At 43.4% G+C, this 17756-nt stretch overlaps 1 protein-coding gene across 1 annotated transcript in view; it reads right to left on the bottom strand.

Annotated features, from left to right (window-relative positions):
• The window catches only part of LOC142503842 (histo-blood group ABO system transferase 2-like), a 54743-nt gene extending 37440 nt beyond the window's left edge, over positions 1–17303 (bottom strand). Inside the window, exon 1 of the mRNA XM_075616632.1 lies at positions 17015–17303. Coding sequence (XP_075472747.1) covers positions 17015–17106 — 92 coding nt within the window. The 5' untranslated portion in view covers positions 17107–17303. The remainder of the gene's footprint in view (positions 1–17014) is intronic.
• Between the last annotated feature and the right edge of the window lie 453 nt (positions 17304–17756).

The following is a 17756-nucleotide window of genomic DNA, read 5'->3' as shown; positions in this document are numbered from 1 at the left end:
CCTAATACAAATACTAGGCTAGTGTGACACCAGAAGAATGGTACAGTATACTGTATAAGTATTCATAAAAGCAGGATAGCTCAGCGACACACTAGAACTGCATCCTCACAACCCAGTGTGCGTCCTGTGGGATAAGGTTCCAAACACCATGTAATATAAACATTCTGCATATTTTACACAGTAGAGTAAGTTATCCGGATAAACTAGCTAAAGAACTATAAAATCCCATCAGGGGTAACATTATGCCGTTAAGAATAGTTACACAGCAGAATAAGCCAACAGAATAAACTATGCCAAGAACTCTCAAACTCCCATAAGGGGTAACAATACATATCACAGGAACACCAGGGTAATCTGGTTTAAAAAAAAAAAAAAAAAAAAAACAATACCCTTGTTTTTTCCTCCGTTTCCCTCCCATCCCTATGCCCCCACCCCCCTCGCTGATTACTTTTTGAACATTTGTATATACACAGCTTCCTGTGCTTCACGTTTTGTCTACTCACATGCACTGTGCTTTCATTATTGGCTGTTGATCCAGATTATTGTTGTGGCTTTATTGCCTGCACCACACAGTTACTTGTGGTAAGTTCCTAATATAGGTTAATACAGATCTTTTTGGCTTATCCCCAGTACATGTTTTTTCTTTACTTACCATTGTGTGAAAACACACACAAATAAATACTTTGGCCCAGATACACAGAGGTCCATTATTGAGTTAATCATTAACATGTATTTGCAAAGCTCATTAATGTCTAATGTTAATCACATTTTGGTCCAGGAAGGGAGTTGCATTGTGTATAAAGGTTGTCCGTGCTGATGAAATGCCAAAGAGGCGTTCCCCTGAACAATGCATATCCACATAGTTCTACTTAACGCTTGGGACTCTGGTAAAATAGGAAGCTCTGCGTTATACCAAGTTATTTGAAGCTAGCGCACGGCAGTGCTAACTTAACATGGCATTAAGCCTATGTAACATACAGCAGCTGTTGTTTTAGCATATAATTAGCTTTGTAGAGATATGTATTAACCTCAGGGAAAATAACGTCCATTAAGGACTTTGATAATGGTCCGTTATTAGCACAGAGTTCATTGACCTCTGAGGATCTGGGACATCGTTTTAAGGTGTGAGATATCACCCTACTCACTGCCAATGGCAGGTCAATTATAGTCAATTACAGACTATTCTGCTTTGAGCAGCAAAGGACAAGCAAGAGGATGACCAGTGGACATTATGATGCCAAGAAAGTCCCATTTATGTTGCATCCCTTGAAGTCTGCTCGTGTTAGCGAGTGATTTTGGCAAGAAGCAATTAGGGAACGAGTCAGACCCACCAACATTTGCAACATGAAAATACTGTAGGTACACTTTATTTCCTACGTCATTTTCACAGTTACACACAATAGAAGTGGCGTTAAATCGCCTATAATCAGCTAATCATTACTAGAGAAACTACAATACTTAATCATTTAATTTTTTTATAAAATGTTTTACCAGGAAGTAATACATTGAGAGTTACCTCTCGTTGTAAAGTATGTCCTGGGCACAGAGTTAGAATGACAAATAATACATGGTTACAAATACAGTTACATAAATGAACAGGGTATACATTATATACAAGACATTGCATGCACAGTTACAGATAATATATGTTATAGGCTTATGAAACAGTTACAGACCAGATTAAAATGTGAGACAGCCTTAGTTTTGAAAGAACTTAAACTGGTGGTGGATGTGAGAGTCTCTGGTAGGTTGTTCCAGTTTTGGGGTGCACGGTAGGAGAAGGAGGAACGGACGGATACTTTGTTGAGCCTTGGGACCATGACCAATACGGTGATACGGTGGCTTTGCCCTCCAGTTGTGTGAGGACTGCTACTTTTTAGATTCATGAGCATAACATAATCGGAAGAAAAAAAATCACGTGTTTACCAAATCAGCAATCCTTGTATCCTTAAACCTTTAATTCGGAGCGGTATAGGTGCATTCCAGGCCAAAGAGTGGAGATAAACCTCTACCTTGAGAAAACACACATGTAGGATATTGCTTGAACTGCTGCTTTAATATGTGTGTACACAACCACATACAGGCAGTCCTCGGTTATCCGACACAATGCGTTAGTCAAAATGGCGTTGGATAGCGAAATGTCTTAAAGCGAAACACTTTTTCCCATAGGAACATTGTTTAAAATTAAAGGTTCCATTCCTGAAGGCATTTTTATCACTAAAATACACCAAATATTTTACGCTGGCAATAAGATATGCAGCACACACATAAATTATATAGTGTATATACTGTATTATATATATAATATAACATAATATATATAATATATTATATAGTATAATATTATATAATATATATATTATATACACATAAACAACTTTGCAAACCGTCGTAACGAGCGTTGGATAAGCCGTTTTGGCATTGTAAAAATGAACATAGGTTTGCATTGCACAGCGTTGGATAAGCCATTCGTTGTAAAACGAGGACATTAACAATGACTCTCCACTATGTGGTTGGTAACTGCTGTGTCAACATTACTTTTGAAATCTATATCAATCAGCTTCTCTTTCAATGTGATTTATCTTCACATGTTGTTTCGATGTATTTGTTTAACCCTCTCCTACAAAGATTTCCAATATCCTCACATTCCAGTCATTCATTATGTGTTTAGGCATCAGAGACAAGACAAATTAAGCCACAGGTGCGATATGCAGAAATAAAGTTCCTTTAAGATTTCTGACATGTACAGATCTGCTGGCGTGTTGATGTTACTGGTCAGGCACACTGCAGCGGTCAACAGAGTATTTCCTATAGAAAGAGCCACACAACAGAAGCTTTTTCCGGGGTTTTAGATCTACAGGAACGTTACTGTGGACACATCCGCTCAACCTATTACCGTAGATGGGTTGCACTAGGGTTTATGTGAAGAATTGCAAAAAAAAGAGTACGGAGAAATTGTCGCAGGAACTGCAGCAACACCCCAAAAGAACCCCTTGCAGTGCACTCTCCTACATGTAGAAAGACATTTTCAATATAGATACACCAACAGGACTGGTCACACAATGAGATGTGGAAGATAATACTGGAAAAAATATACTATGAAATAATAAGTAACCCCTTGTATTGATGGGTATATGAACGTAGTTAAAAAATAAATTCTTTAATAAACTCAAGATATAAAATAAAGTGGGATATAAAAACACCTATACACATACATACAAGAAACAGGTGTACTAGTAGAGACACCCCCTAGAGCAATATTTCCCAACTCCAGTCCTCAGGGAGCCCCAACATGTCAGGTCTTAAGGATATCCCTGCTCCAGCACAGGTGGGTCTATCAGCGGCTCAGTCATTATGCCTCACTAATGCACACCCTCCTGTGGATTGTGGTAAATCCTTTAAAATCAGTTTAGTTGAAATAGTATATATGCCGTAGGAAAAAGGGGGGAATGGATAGGGAAGGTAAATAAACCTCTGCTCAGCTGGAATATTAATATATAGTATATAATAATGTAGATAAGGTGCTTGACTGAGAATTGTAGCATTTACCTTTGACACTTACCAAGGAGATCAGTAGCGGGAATCACCTCTGTGTGTAACATTGCTCAATCGGGCAAACAGCTGACACGCAGTCAGTATTAGACATCCGTTACCCGCTACTAACACAGATATATCAGCATTTCGCTGCATCTGATCACATCTTCCATGCCAACTGAAACCACTGAGGTTCAGAGCATGGTTAATTACACAGCAAAATTTGGCTACACATCCATACAGGGAGAATAGGCAGCATAGCTGCAGCTAATTTGCCCACTATTCTATATAGCCATGCTGTGTTATTTTGATTCAGAGAAAGACTAGAACTCCCTAACATCACATCGCTGTCCCAGGCTATATCATATAGCATTTGGAGAGTCAGTTCATTCGCAGCCTCACACCACTATATTCCTCTCCCTGGCCAGGGGGGAATATAATTACCTATCTATACTAAATTTAAGCAATTTGACACTGCCATTTCTAGACCGACAATAGGGGTCTATCTAATGGTAGCGACCCGCTACAACTGGCATAATTCCAGTCATTTGACAGATTGTGTCACGATCAATTTGTATTCCTTTTCATGCACCATTTTATTTTAATAATTAAACTTGATTAAAGATCATTTTAATTATTACATTTATCAACAACGATAACTGAGTGCTATTTCAACTGAGTTCTTTTTCTTCTGGTCCACTATCAGTTGAAATAGTAGCCTGACTTTTGAGGGTATAGCTATGTGTAGCAGCAAATAATATGCGTGATCTGCGTTCTCTCTATTCCATGTAATGGAATTATAGTAGAGACTGGGTAACCTCCTTGTATCCAGTAATAGCCCCCTTAAATAATGTACTTGGGGCACATCCCAAAATCGATGTACATACTCCTAGTAGGTACTAGTAAATGCTGTTGTAGACTACACTTATCACGGTTAAGTGTGGGCTGTATTGTAGTGCAGCTGCTGCTCTGTTTGTGGTTAATCTTTCAATCATCCACAACTTGCAACAGCGTTGCGCTATTGCCTGGTAAGGCTACGCTTAAAGTGCCGGCCCGGCGACGTCAGGCTGCGTACGCTGGAAAAATCAAATTGAGATTACTTCCAGCGATAGCGCCCAAGCCGTCGCATCGCTCTTACTATAAATGCACGCGACGGCGGCAAAGCATTTGTTTTGTCGCGGCACTATAAGCGCAGCCTTAGGCTGAAACCTACACTTGTCTCGGAATATATACACATTTGTTTCCACAGAGCGCTCCCTCAATGGACAACAAAGAAATATTACTGGAATGGTTGAAACATGGTTTCTATTTCACTCTGGGGTTCCCGCAGATCAGTCACCATGGAACAACAAAGTTAAGTACATATTTCAATCACTGCCTAAGTGATCATATTATTGATTCACTGTGGAGTGTATATAATACAGTGATCTCTTGTGCATTATATTTATCACTTGGATTGAAGTACATTGGTCACTGATGAGAGCCCTTTACTCACTATCGTGATGGATATAGTATGCATTCGTCATGGAGTGCAAGCGGGCTTGTAATACAATATAATATGACCACTACTTAGGTGAACATTGTAATGGTTCACTGCAGAGTGTAAGTTGTCTGGCTGTCTATTCCATCTGAATTTATTGGTGAAACCCCTCAGATCACTGCCTCGCTGGATATGATATGAGGGGTAGGGGGGGTGAAGGGCAGGGGTAGGGGGGGGTGAAGGGCAGGGGTAGGGGGGGTGAAGGGCAAGGGTAGGGGGGTGAAGGGCAAGGGTAGGGGGGTGAAGGGCAAGGGTAGGGGGGGTGAAGGGCAGGGGTAGGGGGGTGAAGGGCAGGGGTAGGGGGGGTGAAGGGCAGGGGTAGGGGGGGTGAAGGGCAGGGGTAGGGGGGTGAAGGGTAGGGGGGCTGACTGGCAGGGGTAGGGGGGGTGAAGGGCTGGGGTAGGGGGGGTGAAGGGCTGGGGTAGGGGGGGTGAAGGGCAGGGGTAGGGGGGTGAAGGGCAGGGGTGATAGTGAGGCACAAATTGTTGGCAGGAGTAAAATGTCCCTCTCCACACACACACACACACACACACACACACACACGACGGGTGTGAGAGGTGGTGGAGAGTGGGACTGGCGCAGATCCGAGGAGGCTGTTTGGTCCCCCAGCGGCCGGGGAGGTAGCGCCGGGGAGGTAAGGGAGCGCCGGGGAGGTAAGGGAGCGTTGGCAGCTGGGTTAGGAGGGCCGTGCCGCGCTTCCCCTCCGTCCGGGAGCCGGTTGAGAGCGAGGGGGGAGGAGCCTGAAGTTGGCGGCTGTGGCAGGAGGGCCGCGTCACGCTTCCCCTCCGTCCGGGAGCCGGTGCAGGGCGGCGCACGTGATGGGGGGGACAGAGGGTGAGAGTGAGAGTGTGTGTGTGTGTCCCCTTTGGCCCGTCACTCCGCCTCAGGCCAATGAGAGGTGTGCGGGGGCGGGCAGGCCAATGGAGCCATCTCATTGGCCTGAGGCGGAGTGACGGGCCAAAGGTCCAATGTGATTGCCCCTAGGGACAGGGAGACACAGGGCAGACAGACAGACAGGCATACAACGATTTGAGAAATATATATATAGATAAGTAAACATGGGAAGGATGTTGATCCTCGGGGTAATCTGATTGCCAATTCTTGGAGTCAAGAAGGAATTATTTTTCCCCTTGAGAGATCATTGGATAATGTGTCACTGGGGTTTTTTGTTTGCCTTCCTCTGGATTAATATACTGTAAGTAGGGATATAGGATAAGGTATCTATCTAAATTTCGCATAGGTTTAACTTTATGTACTTTTCCAACCTCATCTACTATGTAACAAGGACTAATTGTAGTAATGTATAAATGTAATACAATAAATAAACGTTGTTATCAAAAACGAATGTTGTTCTTATTAGGAATTTATTCCATTTAAAAAAATTGAGCGGGGCCGGGTGGTGAGTAGCTTTTTTTGGTTAATTTGTCAAGATAGAGATATATATATAGTTTTTAGAAGTGCTCACCACAGATGATACATTGTCAATATACACTATGGATACAATTTATTAAAAATCCCCAAAACACATTTTGGGGTACATCAGCAAAAACACTAAAAACGAATAACACTATATATACTGTACACCTTTTTCTCTTTCCGGATTGGTCTCCGCATGAAGCAACCCCACAGTATACTCTGTATCTACACACCTCCTTTTCCTTCCCCAAACCCTCTCCACTCTGGTTGGATATATTCACATTTAGCACATACGCCGGTAAGTTGTGTGTGTGTGTGGGGGGGGGGGGGGAGTGTGTGTGGGTAGATAAGTGCGGTGGTAGTAAATGTATCTGTGGGGCGGTAATTGTGTGTGTGGGTAAGTGCGGGTGGTTAAGTAACCATGTGTTTATGTGTAGCCAAGTAAATGTGTGTGTGTATATGGGGGGGGGGGTAAGTGTGTGTGTGTGGGTTGGGTAAGAAAATGTGTGGGGGGGGGGTGAGTGGGGCCGGGTGGGTGTGTGTGCACGTGTGTGTGTGTATATAAGCATGTGTGTGTGTATAAATGTGTGTGTATTTGGAGGGGTAAGTAAGTGTGTGTGGCTAGGTAATAAAGGAACTGTGAGTGCCTAAGCAACTGTGGGTAGGTAAGTGTGTGTGTGTGTGTGTGTGTGTGTGTGTGTGTGTGTGTGTGTGTGTGTGTGTGTGTGTGTGTGTGAAAACGTAATTGTGTATTATGTTTGTGTATGGAGAACTGCGTGTATGGGGGGGGCTAAGTGTGTGTGTGTGGGTAATAAGTGTGTGTGTGTGGGGGTGAGTAAGTGTGTTTGTATATGTGTATGTAAGCATGTGTGGGTAGTAAGTGTGTGTGTGGAAGAGCGGGTAATTAAGTGTGTGTGGGGGTAAGTAAGTATGTGTGTGTCTGGGTAAGTGTGTGGCTCGGCAAGTAATTGTGCGTGGGGGGTGTGTGTGATTAATGTGAGAGTGTGTGTGGGTAAGTAAGTGTGTGTTTGGAGGTCTGTGTTTGTGTGTGCACGCGTGTATGTATATGTGTATCTAAACGTGTGTGGGTAAGTGTGTGTGTGGATAAGCGTGTGTGTATGTGGAGGGGTAAGTAAGTGTGTATGGGCATAAGTGTGAATGGGGGGAAGTGTGTGTGGGTAAATAAGTGTGTTTTGATATTTAATAAAGTAACTGTGAATGGGTAAGTAACTGTGTGTAGGTAAGTGTGTGTAAGTAATTGTGTATGTTTGTGTATGTTGGGGGTTAAGTAAGTGTGTGTGTGGGTAATAAGTCTGTGGGTAAGTGTGTGTATGTGTGGGGGAGTAAGTGTGTGGTAGTAGGTGTGTGTGTGTGTGTGTGTGTGTTTGGATAAGTAACTGTGGGTAGGTAAGTGTATGTGTGTTTGTGAGAGAGAAAGTAATTGTGTATGTGGGTGGATAAGTGTGTGTATGTAACGGGTGCTCACCACAAACAGGATGGGACCACAAGGCTGAGTTGGGGATGTTGGTAACCACCGACCTACAACCGGGCAGCCACGTCCGGAGTGCAGAGTGAAGGTCGTGTAGCCGGGTCATGGTAGGAGACGTCAGAATGGTTGTGATACTCGCTGTGGTCTAGAGTTGGAGAAATCAGGTAGTCATAGTGCGGAGCCGGGGTCAGGAGTAGAGAAGGTAGAAGTCCAATTGCAAGCTGAAGTCTGGGGTCAGAGAAGGCGGAGGTCCAGATAATAGCCGAGGTCAAAAACAGGCGCAAGAGAAACAAGGCAAGTTCAGGCAAGGCAGCAGGGTGCTTTTGGGGCAAGCACTTCGTCACATAAACAGAGGTTTATGCTCAGTCAAATTGGAGGAAGAGTTGGTGAGTATAAATAGAGCAGGTAGCCAATAGTAAGGCTGCAGGGTAATGAATGAGAACCGCTCCCTCGGATGTATTCAGTCCACCAATAGGCAGGGTGGGAAGAAGAGCAGGTGCAGAATGATTGTTGAGAGCAAGACTTCTCAGGGACGCCTGGAGCCTGCGTGTAACTTGCGTGTGATGTACATCACCTGTGATGTCACGGGGCGGAGCCTGAGCGCGGTGCGTGCGGTGTCCCCCAGCCTGGTAGCGCAACGCCTTTCACTCGTCTCATCACGGGACACGTCACGGGGCGAAGCTGAGGCCCAATCACAGTGTATGTGGGGAGGGGTAAGTAAGTGGGTGGGTAATAAGTCTGTGTGGTAAGTGTGTGTGTGGGGGCGGGGGGTAAGTGTTTGTGGTAGTATGTGTGTTGGTAAGTTTGTGTGTGTGTGTGTGTGTGTGTGTGTAAGTGTGTGTGTTTAAGTGTGTTTCTATGTGTATGTAAGCTTTTGTGGGTAGTAAGTGTGGGTGTGGAAGAGGGGGTAATTAAGTGTGTATGTTGGAGGAGGGTAAGTGTGGGTAAGTGTGTGTTTGTGTCTGGGTAAGTAAATGTGTGTGTGTGTGTGGTTAAGTGAGGGCATGTGACAGTGTGTGTGTGTGTGTGTGTGTGTGTGTGTGTGTGTGTGTGTGTGTTTGTGTGGGGGAGTAAGTTTGTGTGTGTGTGTATGTAAGTCTGGGTGTGTAGGTAAGTAACTGTATGGCTGGGTAAATGTGTGTGTATGTATGGGTGGGTAAATGTGAGTGGGTATATGTGGCTGGGTAAGTAACTGTGTATTGCTGGGTAAGTGTGTGGTGTGTGTGTGTGTGTGTGTGTGTGTGTTTGTGTGGGGGAGTAAGTTTGTGTGTGTGTGTATGTAAGTCTGGGTGTGTAGGTAAGTAACTGTATGGCTGGGTAAATGTGTGTGTATGTATGGGTGGGTAAATGTGAGTGGGTATATGTGGCTGGGTAAGTAACTGTGTATTGCTGGGTAAGTGTGTGGGTGTGTGTGTGGGTGTGTGGGTGTGTGTGTGTGTGTGTGTGTGTGTGTGTGTGTCTGTGTGTGTGTAACTGTGTGTGGCTGGGTAAGTGTGTGAGTATGTGTGGGTATGTGGGTATGTGTGGGTATGTAAATATGAGTGTTGGTGTGTGTGTGTCTGTGTAAGTGAGTGTGCGGGGGTGGGTAAGTGTGTGTGGGTGGGTGTAAGTTTGTGTGTGTAAGGGGCTGGGTGACTGGGTAAGTGAGGGGAGGGAGGAGAGAGAATGGAGGAAACAGGGGGGGATGGAGAGAGAGATTGGAGAGGGGGAGAGTGCTGCAATTTGTTTTATAAAATGTTTTCATTGTGTCAGGGTTATTAGTTTTGGAAACTGGTCACTCTACCATAGCTATATCTTTCAGTTCCTATTTATTATATTTAGCACATTACTTCTTGCTTGTCCCTCCTCCCTCCCCCCTAGTGTAAATCCTGTTCCAACATTGTTATCATCCTCTAGTCTCTCTTTCCTGCAGTAAAAGATTGTATACAGGCATACCCCGCATTAACGTGCGCAATGGGACCGGAGCATGTATGTAAAGCGAAAATGTACTTAAAGTGAAGCACTCCTTTTCCCACTTATCGATGCATGTACTGTACTGCAATCGTCATATACATGCATAACTGATGTAAATAACGCATGTGTAACAGGCTCTATAGTCTCCACGCTTGCGCACAGCATCGGTACAGGTAGGGAGCTGGTATTGCTGTTCAGGACGTGGTGACAGGCACATGCGTGAGCTGCCGTTTGCCTATTGGGCGATATGTACTTACTCGCGAGTGTACTTAAAGTGAGTGTACTTAAAGCGGGGTATGCCTGTACAACAGTTTGCCAATTTAAGATAAGAGGGCAATGGGTGAAGCTCTCACAAATGCATACAGGAAATTAGATGTGTCCTTTTCCAGAAGGACAAGCCAAAATGCATTAAATAGACTTTAAAAAGAATGATACCAGCATACCAGTAAAGCAAATTCCTTCTATATCTTAATCTTGGTTAACGCAGCCATTGCCCCAGAAGCCTACGAGTATAACTCATATGTTTGTATGTTGCCCCTGAGCTTAAGATAATAAACTCAATAAGAACAGATACAAAAAAAAAATCAAGTATAAAACAACGTATCAAATCCAAAGACAACAGTAATGAAATAATTACTATATGTTGCTAGATGAGAAGAGCATAGTGGCAGTGTCTTTAGGGCATCCCTGGTGGCAACTCAAAGCCATGTCTCCGAAAGAATTCTGGGAAGCGTCTTTGCCTACTGTGTCTCGGTGGGGGGGAGGGGGGAAGGTCCAAGCAAACTGTGTAATGCGTGAACGTCTGTCCCAACACGTTTCATTGCTTAGCAACTTTATCACGGTGGGGGAGGGAAATACGTCAGTGTACGGACTTCTTAAATAGTCAGAGGCTTCCATAGAAACCTTAAACAGGTGGTGCAAATTACATGTAGAGATTCTTACCAGCCTATATGACCACTAAAATGTATAATTAGCAGATAATACTGAAATGAAATTAATATGATAAAACACATAAGTACACTAAAAGTAAATGCATGAATACACTGTGAGAGATTGGATGTGAGGGGGTATGGCTCAGGCTATATGAAAGTGGGCCATCATCACCACTATTTTGATTCAGCAGCCATTTTGTCTGTTTGCTTGTATGTATGCAAGTTGCGTGCAGGGAGATTGTGCAGAGCATCGCTCCTGGCAAAGACCAACCCCCAATAATTATTGGACTCTCAGAGAAAGTTGTTTCAAAGTCTCCCACAGTTTGTGGGAAAGACTGCCAAAGGTGCCACTTCCCTTACAGTATCTAGCAGCCGCCCACTCAAGGCTGCAAAGTGTTTACTCCTTAGTGAGGAATACACAAGGCCCCCAACATCAGCAGAAATATATAGAGTAAAGGTTAGCTAGCATGGATAAGGTTTTTTTCCCCGCATTATTTGTATAATTTCTGTATTTTTCCATTTTCTAAGCCAGCCAACCTAAGGGGTATATTACTCACCGGCACTGTGATAAAATGTACTCTCAGTTGTCATTTTGGCAGAGAGAACTTGCTTGATCTCTCCCTTGTGTACACACGTACAGTATGCACTAAAAAAACTCACCTGATTATTCTGAACCCTTTTGTTTTATTCATATTATTTTACGCTCTTTCACAACACAACAAATAAACTTAAAAAATGAAATAAAATACAATTAAAAGTGAAGAGTAAGGCCAGGTCCCCGCTGGCTACTGCAGCGCCCGCAGTGGCGAACGCTGCAGGGACGAGAGCCGCCCCACAATGGCTTGCAGGAGGTTCTGCTTGCTTGGGTGACTCCCCTAGTCCATAGTGGAAACATCTTTAAATCTTTGTGTAGAGGATTTTCTGTTCCGCTCTGGCTGGTGTGTGTGTGTGTGTGTGTGTGTGTGTGTGTGTGTGTGTGTGTGTGTGTGTGTGTGTGTGTGTGTGTGTGTGTGTGTGTGTGTGTGTGTGTGTGTGTGTGTGTGTGTGTGTGTGTGTGTGTGTGTATATATATATATATCCTGTTGATTGTCTGCAGCACAAGCTAGAATGGAAAATAAAATCTACAGTAGGACTCAAATTCAGAAAGCAAATTAGTAATCCTAGTTTTTGGGTTTTTTTTGCTTTCGCAATGCCACTGATTTTAATATTAAATCAAAAATTGTTAAATAATAAACTAAGGGGCAGCACTAAGCTTAGAGCCTTTGGGTGATAACATTTAGCCTTTGAGGGTCATTCGTCCCCCACCCCACTCCCCCACTTCCCTCCCGGGCAATTCCATGAAGACTGACCCTCCTACTGTAGCGTAGCAGCGCCATAAAGTCACAGCGCCATGCGACGTTGGGTTGCCATGACAACGCGACGCTGCAGGAGGGGGGGGGCATCCGGAGACGGTAAGACCCCCACCCCTCACCTTGGGGAGAGAAGCGGTCATGCCAGTCTTGGGAGCCAGATACAAATAAAATGATTCATTGAAAAGTCCTGCTCTCTCGTGGAAAAATGGCTTTGTGGGAAATCCGCCTCTGGCTGTGAGTAGGAGTTTCTCCCCTCAGTCAGCCACTTAATGCCAGCAGGCTGGTGAATACTGTCCCAATCCTCCTCTTACTAGTTAGTGATTATACAGGAGATGGGCAGTATTTAGCAGCTGGGGGAGCAGATAGACGCGCTATGATCTGCAGCTGCAACATCTCAGCTCCCTCAGCACTGTGGAGATAGGGAAAGTGGGCTGCAGGAGCTGCCATAAGTTGGGGGTCGCAGGTGAAGCCCCTAATGGCAGCCTCTTGCCCACCAATGTCCAAGATACTTAATATTTCAAACACTCACATCTCCCGAATGGAGGATCACATGTTAAAAATAAAAACAGAGCTAAAAAAAAAAAAAAAAGGGTAAAGAGAGATTTAAGTAGATAAAAATATAAAAAGCTTAATAATGGCTATCAGCATGGAGTGCTGCAATACTGTACGATTTACTGAGATGTGTCTCCCATGCTGTTTGTATATGTTTTTCCGCTCTTATCTTTATATTACGTTTTCTTCCAGGAATAAAACAAACGTAACAAAAAAAACCTTTCATTTTATTATATTTTATCACACAGATTATGTTTTCAACCTCTGCAGATCAGCTATTACAACATGCAGATAGATGTCACAGTCTGCTTTGCACTGAAGTTTAAAATAAACTTACTGTACATTTTTGAAAAGGGGCAAGAAAGAACAGGGTTTCTGATCTTTGTTATAAAGATTTATCAAAAAAGGAACCCTACGTTTTCTTTCTTTTCAATCTCAGCAGGCTAAGCAAGCACTACTCATGCCTTCCATCTCTTGATTGTAAATCCAAGAGGGGAACTCAAGAAGATTTTGGCCCATCAGATATCTCCCTAGAAGAAAGTATTTCTCAGTCTGATTTGGAAGAAAAATGCCAAGCTAACCAAAGCCAACAAATACAATCTTTGAGATCTACAAACCGTCAACAACTCACATCACGGTCTAGGGAAATGCTATGGATCTGCCCATGAGGACACAGACTGCAAGCAGAATTTAAAAGCTCTCTGTAAACAGAAGATTATAGAAAAAGGGCATGGGCAACATAAACGGGATACAAATTTTACAGAGCAGACAAAACTTACTGGACATAAGAGAAGTCACACAGTAGGGTTGCTAGATACCTGTGATGAATGTCTTCTTAAACATCAGAAACTCCATGTTGGGGGAAAGCCATATACATCTAGTGAATGAAGTAAAAGATTTGCACTTACAGTAAGTCCTCTCTAAATAAACACCTGTTAAGCCATATGCATGTTTCAAGTGTGGCAAATCCTTAACTCAGAATTCAACTCTCGTTAAACACAAGAGAACTCACACGGAGGAAAAGTTTGCGTGCTCAAAGTGGGGGAAGAGCTTTGGTTTTAGGTTATTTCTGTGAGTGCCCTGAGAGTGTGAAAACCTTTGCGAAGACTTTTTATGCCCATCAGAGAACTCATATGGGAGAGAAGTTCTATACCTGCATGAGAGGTTTTTCTTACATGTCCCACCTAATTATGCACTAGAGAGCTCACACGGAGAGGTATTTTGTGTGCCCGGAGTGCAGGGATGGTTTCACTAGGAACCTGTGTCTTGCTACAGACCAGAGGAGACACACAGGAAAGAGACCGTATGGATGTACAAAAATGTTTAGGCACAGGTGATCTCTTGTCAAACACCACAAGGTTCATGTGAGAGAAAAACTGTATACCTGTACTAAATGTGAGAAGACCTTTAGCCAGAGCACAACATTTGCTAAGCAATGAAACGTTCACAGTAGCTGATTGGAAGCCACAAAGATTCTGATTCTGATCTTTATGAAACCTACCAAGTAAGATATTAGAATACGGGGAAAGGTCACAGATGTGGCCTAAAAGAAACCACTCACTATTTACAAATGCTAGGCTAGGAAAGATTCAATCCTTGGAGTTACCTCCATAGCCATACATAAATTTATGTAGTGAGGGCCTATTTCGGACGTGAAAACACTGATCGTGAGTGGAAAACTTTAAATCATAATGAAACCATGTTGAAATGCTTTAAATTGTTAATTGTTATTTTATTAACACAAAGCTACCCCCCCCCCAGCCATAGGCGGGGGGGTTTCATGACCGGGGGGGGGGCGGCCTTCCCCCCCCTGGCCCGCCCCCGCATCGCCCTCCCCTGGCCGGGGGAGGAGCCAACCGTGGTTTTTTAAGGCCAAGCTGGCGGGGGCAAGTCCTCTTTGCCTCCCGCCAGCGAATTCCCACCCACCCATCCCCTTAATTAGGTTGGGGCAATCTAGCGGTAACGTTAACGAAGCGTGGGCGGGGGATTTGTAACATGGGACATGTACTGTATGTGATGGTAATGCTTCTCTGTTCTGTTGCAGTATGGAAGTCTGTTACTCTGCTGATCTTGAAAGGAACAAGGTTCCAAGCAGGAGGGGTCGTTGATCGGCTTTGCCTTTGTCGCGGCGGCTCGTGGGGGGTAGGTGCTTTTTCTTGCCAGACTGGAGCTGGGCCGTTTGAGCCCGGGGGGAGCACGAGTGGGCGAGGTCAGATATTCATGACGTCGATAACCCGCTTGCGCAGACGGCAGCGGCGCGGGGCCGGCTGACCCTCCCCTCCCCCTCCTGGGGAAAGTACACTCTGGCGAGGAGTGGCATTTACCCCTCGTAGTTTATGTATTAATAAAATAGCCGCGGCCAATTTTTACCTCCAGTTTATCGTCTCCTGTCGTTATTTGGTTATGTAAGGGGACAAAGCGGGCGGGGGGGGAACCGCCTGACCACCTCCCTGGTCATGATTGGGTGACTATTGTTAATAAAGTCACTTTGATTCCTTTAAAAAAAAAAAAAAAGGAACCCTACCCTAATTTGTCGATTTTCAACAGTTTTTAATGGATTAACAGACCCATTGGTCCTAGGGACCTAATGAGCAAAAATAAAAACCGGAGAAACAAATAACTGAAATCAGGTTATACTGTAGTGCACTGTTAAACAAAATATAGAGCACTAAATCAGGGAGGGGAAGGTAAAGATTGCATGGTGGGAGGCGCAGAGCATATTGTCTGACACTCCCAGACTGTCCCAGTGCATTCGGCGTGGGTGTACTCTGCACTTTCGTACTACCCTTCCAATTACTGCTTCCTGCTCTTGTAGATGGCAAACTTTGTCAATGCCAAGAGCAGGTTTTCTTCTAAAAGCAGTAATCTAAGAGGTCTATTCTTGTCCTTTCCAAAACGGTTTTCATGTTGAAGATCTGGTGCTCCGTTCAGGAGATATACGCATTTGAAATATTACATCTTTGTGAGGTTAAAAATGGAGATCACTGCCCAGTGCAGTCTAAAGGTTACCATGAAACTTCAGCTGCTACAGAGAAAAACCATGGTTTCTTAACACACACACACACACACCTCAAGAGGAAGATACTTACAGTTTACAAGGTAAACTGATATACAGTCGGCATCTTGGGTGGAGATTGCTTTCAGAGCAGAAATAAAGTAGAGATTCTTAATAAACCCACTTTCTACACTAGTTGATGATATTAATTGGATGCTATTTTATACACACCATTTGGAGTTAACTGTAAAATGCTGTAACTTCTCTCTGAGAAAGCCGTCAATATTAACACAATATGCCACTCCTGCTCTCTACTACAATGGAGCTTGCTTGATACACTGCACACTTATCACTTTGTTCACCAATCTCATTTTGTAAATTAAATTGGCCTTTTTATTTATCTGGACCGTCTTCTGGCACTTTGCAAGGTCATTTCACTTCTCTACTAGGACTGCAATCTTTAAATAACCATTTATTGACTGTGGACAAAGGAATACACCTGTCAGACCACAATATATGCAAAGCACAGCAATGCAGATTATACAACTCCTTCAGTGCTTAATATAACACAGATATCACAGAATACAAACACATTGGCTTTGTTAGGGACCCACACCTACGTGATAAAAAGTATGGCAAAGCTATTTTTTTTACTGTGGTGGATTTTTTGTTTTTTAAATCCATCAGAAATATTATTTCTAAAGCTATTAAATATCACGACATACTCAGGACACATTACAGTATTTGCACAGGTCTTCAGCAAAAGCACAAATACGTCAGAAATAGTCACTAACACAAAAAAAAACTGGATAAAAATCACCACAACTGTGTTTTTGTCACATACGGTATCACAGATCACATTATTAGAAACTCATTATACGGTACAAATTAAACTCATATTTATACAGGTGTTTTACCAGGAAGTAATACATTGAGAGTTACCTCTCGTTATACCTATATAGCGTCGAAAAAACAGTCCCTGATTAACCAGAAATTTGGTAAATTAAATTATTTCCTCCGGATGTTTTCACATTGAGAACAAAAAAGGAAACGTAAACGAAATTCCTAAAACAAGAATAAGTGTGGCGCACGTTTTTAAACTATCCCACTGCCAAAGGATCCTTCAGTATATTACAGAGCATCGTGTAGCAGTGCACACCCTCCCTACACTTAAGGGGACACAAACCAAGGGTGCCTTTTATCCCCAAGAACCCCAACAGAACATGCAAATACTGTAGAATGAAAACTTACCAAAATCCCAGCACAAACACTGTTAGAACGACCACGCTGCCAATCAAACATTGCCGGGACAACATAATTGTCTTGTCCTTGAATAAAAGCATACGCAGTACAAGCTGCCACAAGTCCTGTTCTCATGGGTGGCTGGTACATCTAGAAATGGAAGTAACTTTACTCACAGCTGTAGTGGTGAAGGGTGTGTTTTTTAAAGTGATGTCATTAATGTCAGGGGGGTGGGTGGAATGAGTTAGCTGTATCCTGTTAACCGGGAGTGAGAATAATAGCTCTGTGCAAGTATCTTTTTGTGGAAGACGCTTTAGGTACTGTAGAGGAAATAGAGCGTCAATAGAATTTGAAGGGCGTTTACTTCCCTTACACTGGCTGCTTCAAGGGAATACACACATTCTGATGGTCATCTTGTACAGTAAAAGGCAACTGTATCTTGGAAACAGAGCATACGGTTTGTACAAAGAGGCAGATAAATAAATGTGTGTGCGTGTGTGCATATAGAATATGTGTACAGGTGGAGAGAATCATTATAATAATAATATGGCACACACTGAAAAAGCAGAGGCAAGTGTGGTGCACAGCGCTAGAGATTATCACATAAAAGGGGTTTATTGGGTCGAAAATGCACACATATGCCCGGCGTTTCAGTCTATACTGTACCTCTGGATAACATCAGAAATATTTGTGCATTTTGGACCCGATAAACCAATTTTATGTGATAATCTCTTGTGCTGTGGTATATTGG

Source organism: Ascaphus truei, chromosome 10 (genome assembly GCF_040206685.1).
Source record: "Ascaphus truei isolate aAscTru1 chromosome 10, aAscTru1.hap1, whole genome shotgun sequence".
In the NCBI taxonomy this organism is placed as follows: Eukaryota; Metazoa; Chordata; class Amphibia; order Anura; family Ascaphidae; genus Ascaphus; species Ascaphus truei.
Note: the sequence above shows the minus strand (reverse complement) of the source record. Positions and strands in the feature narration are given on the sequence as shown.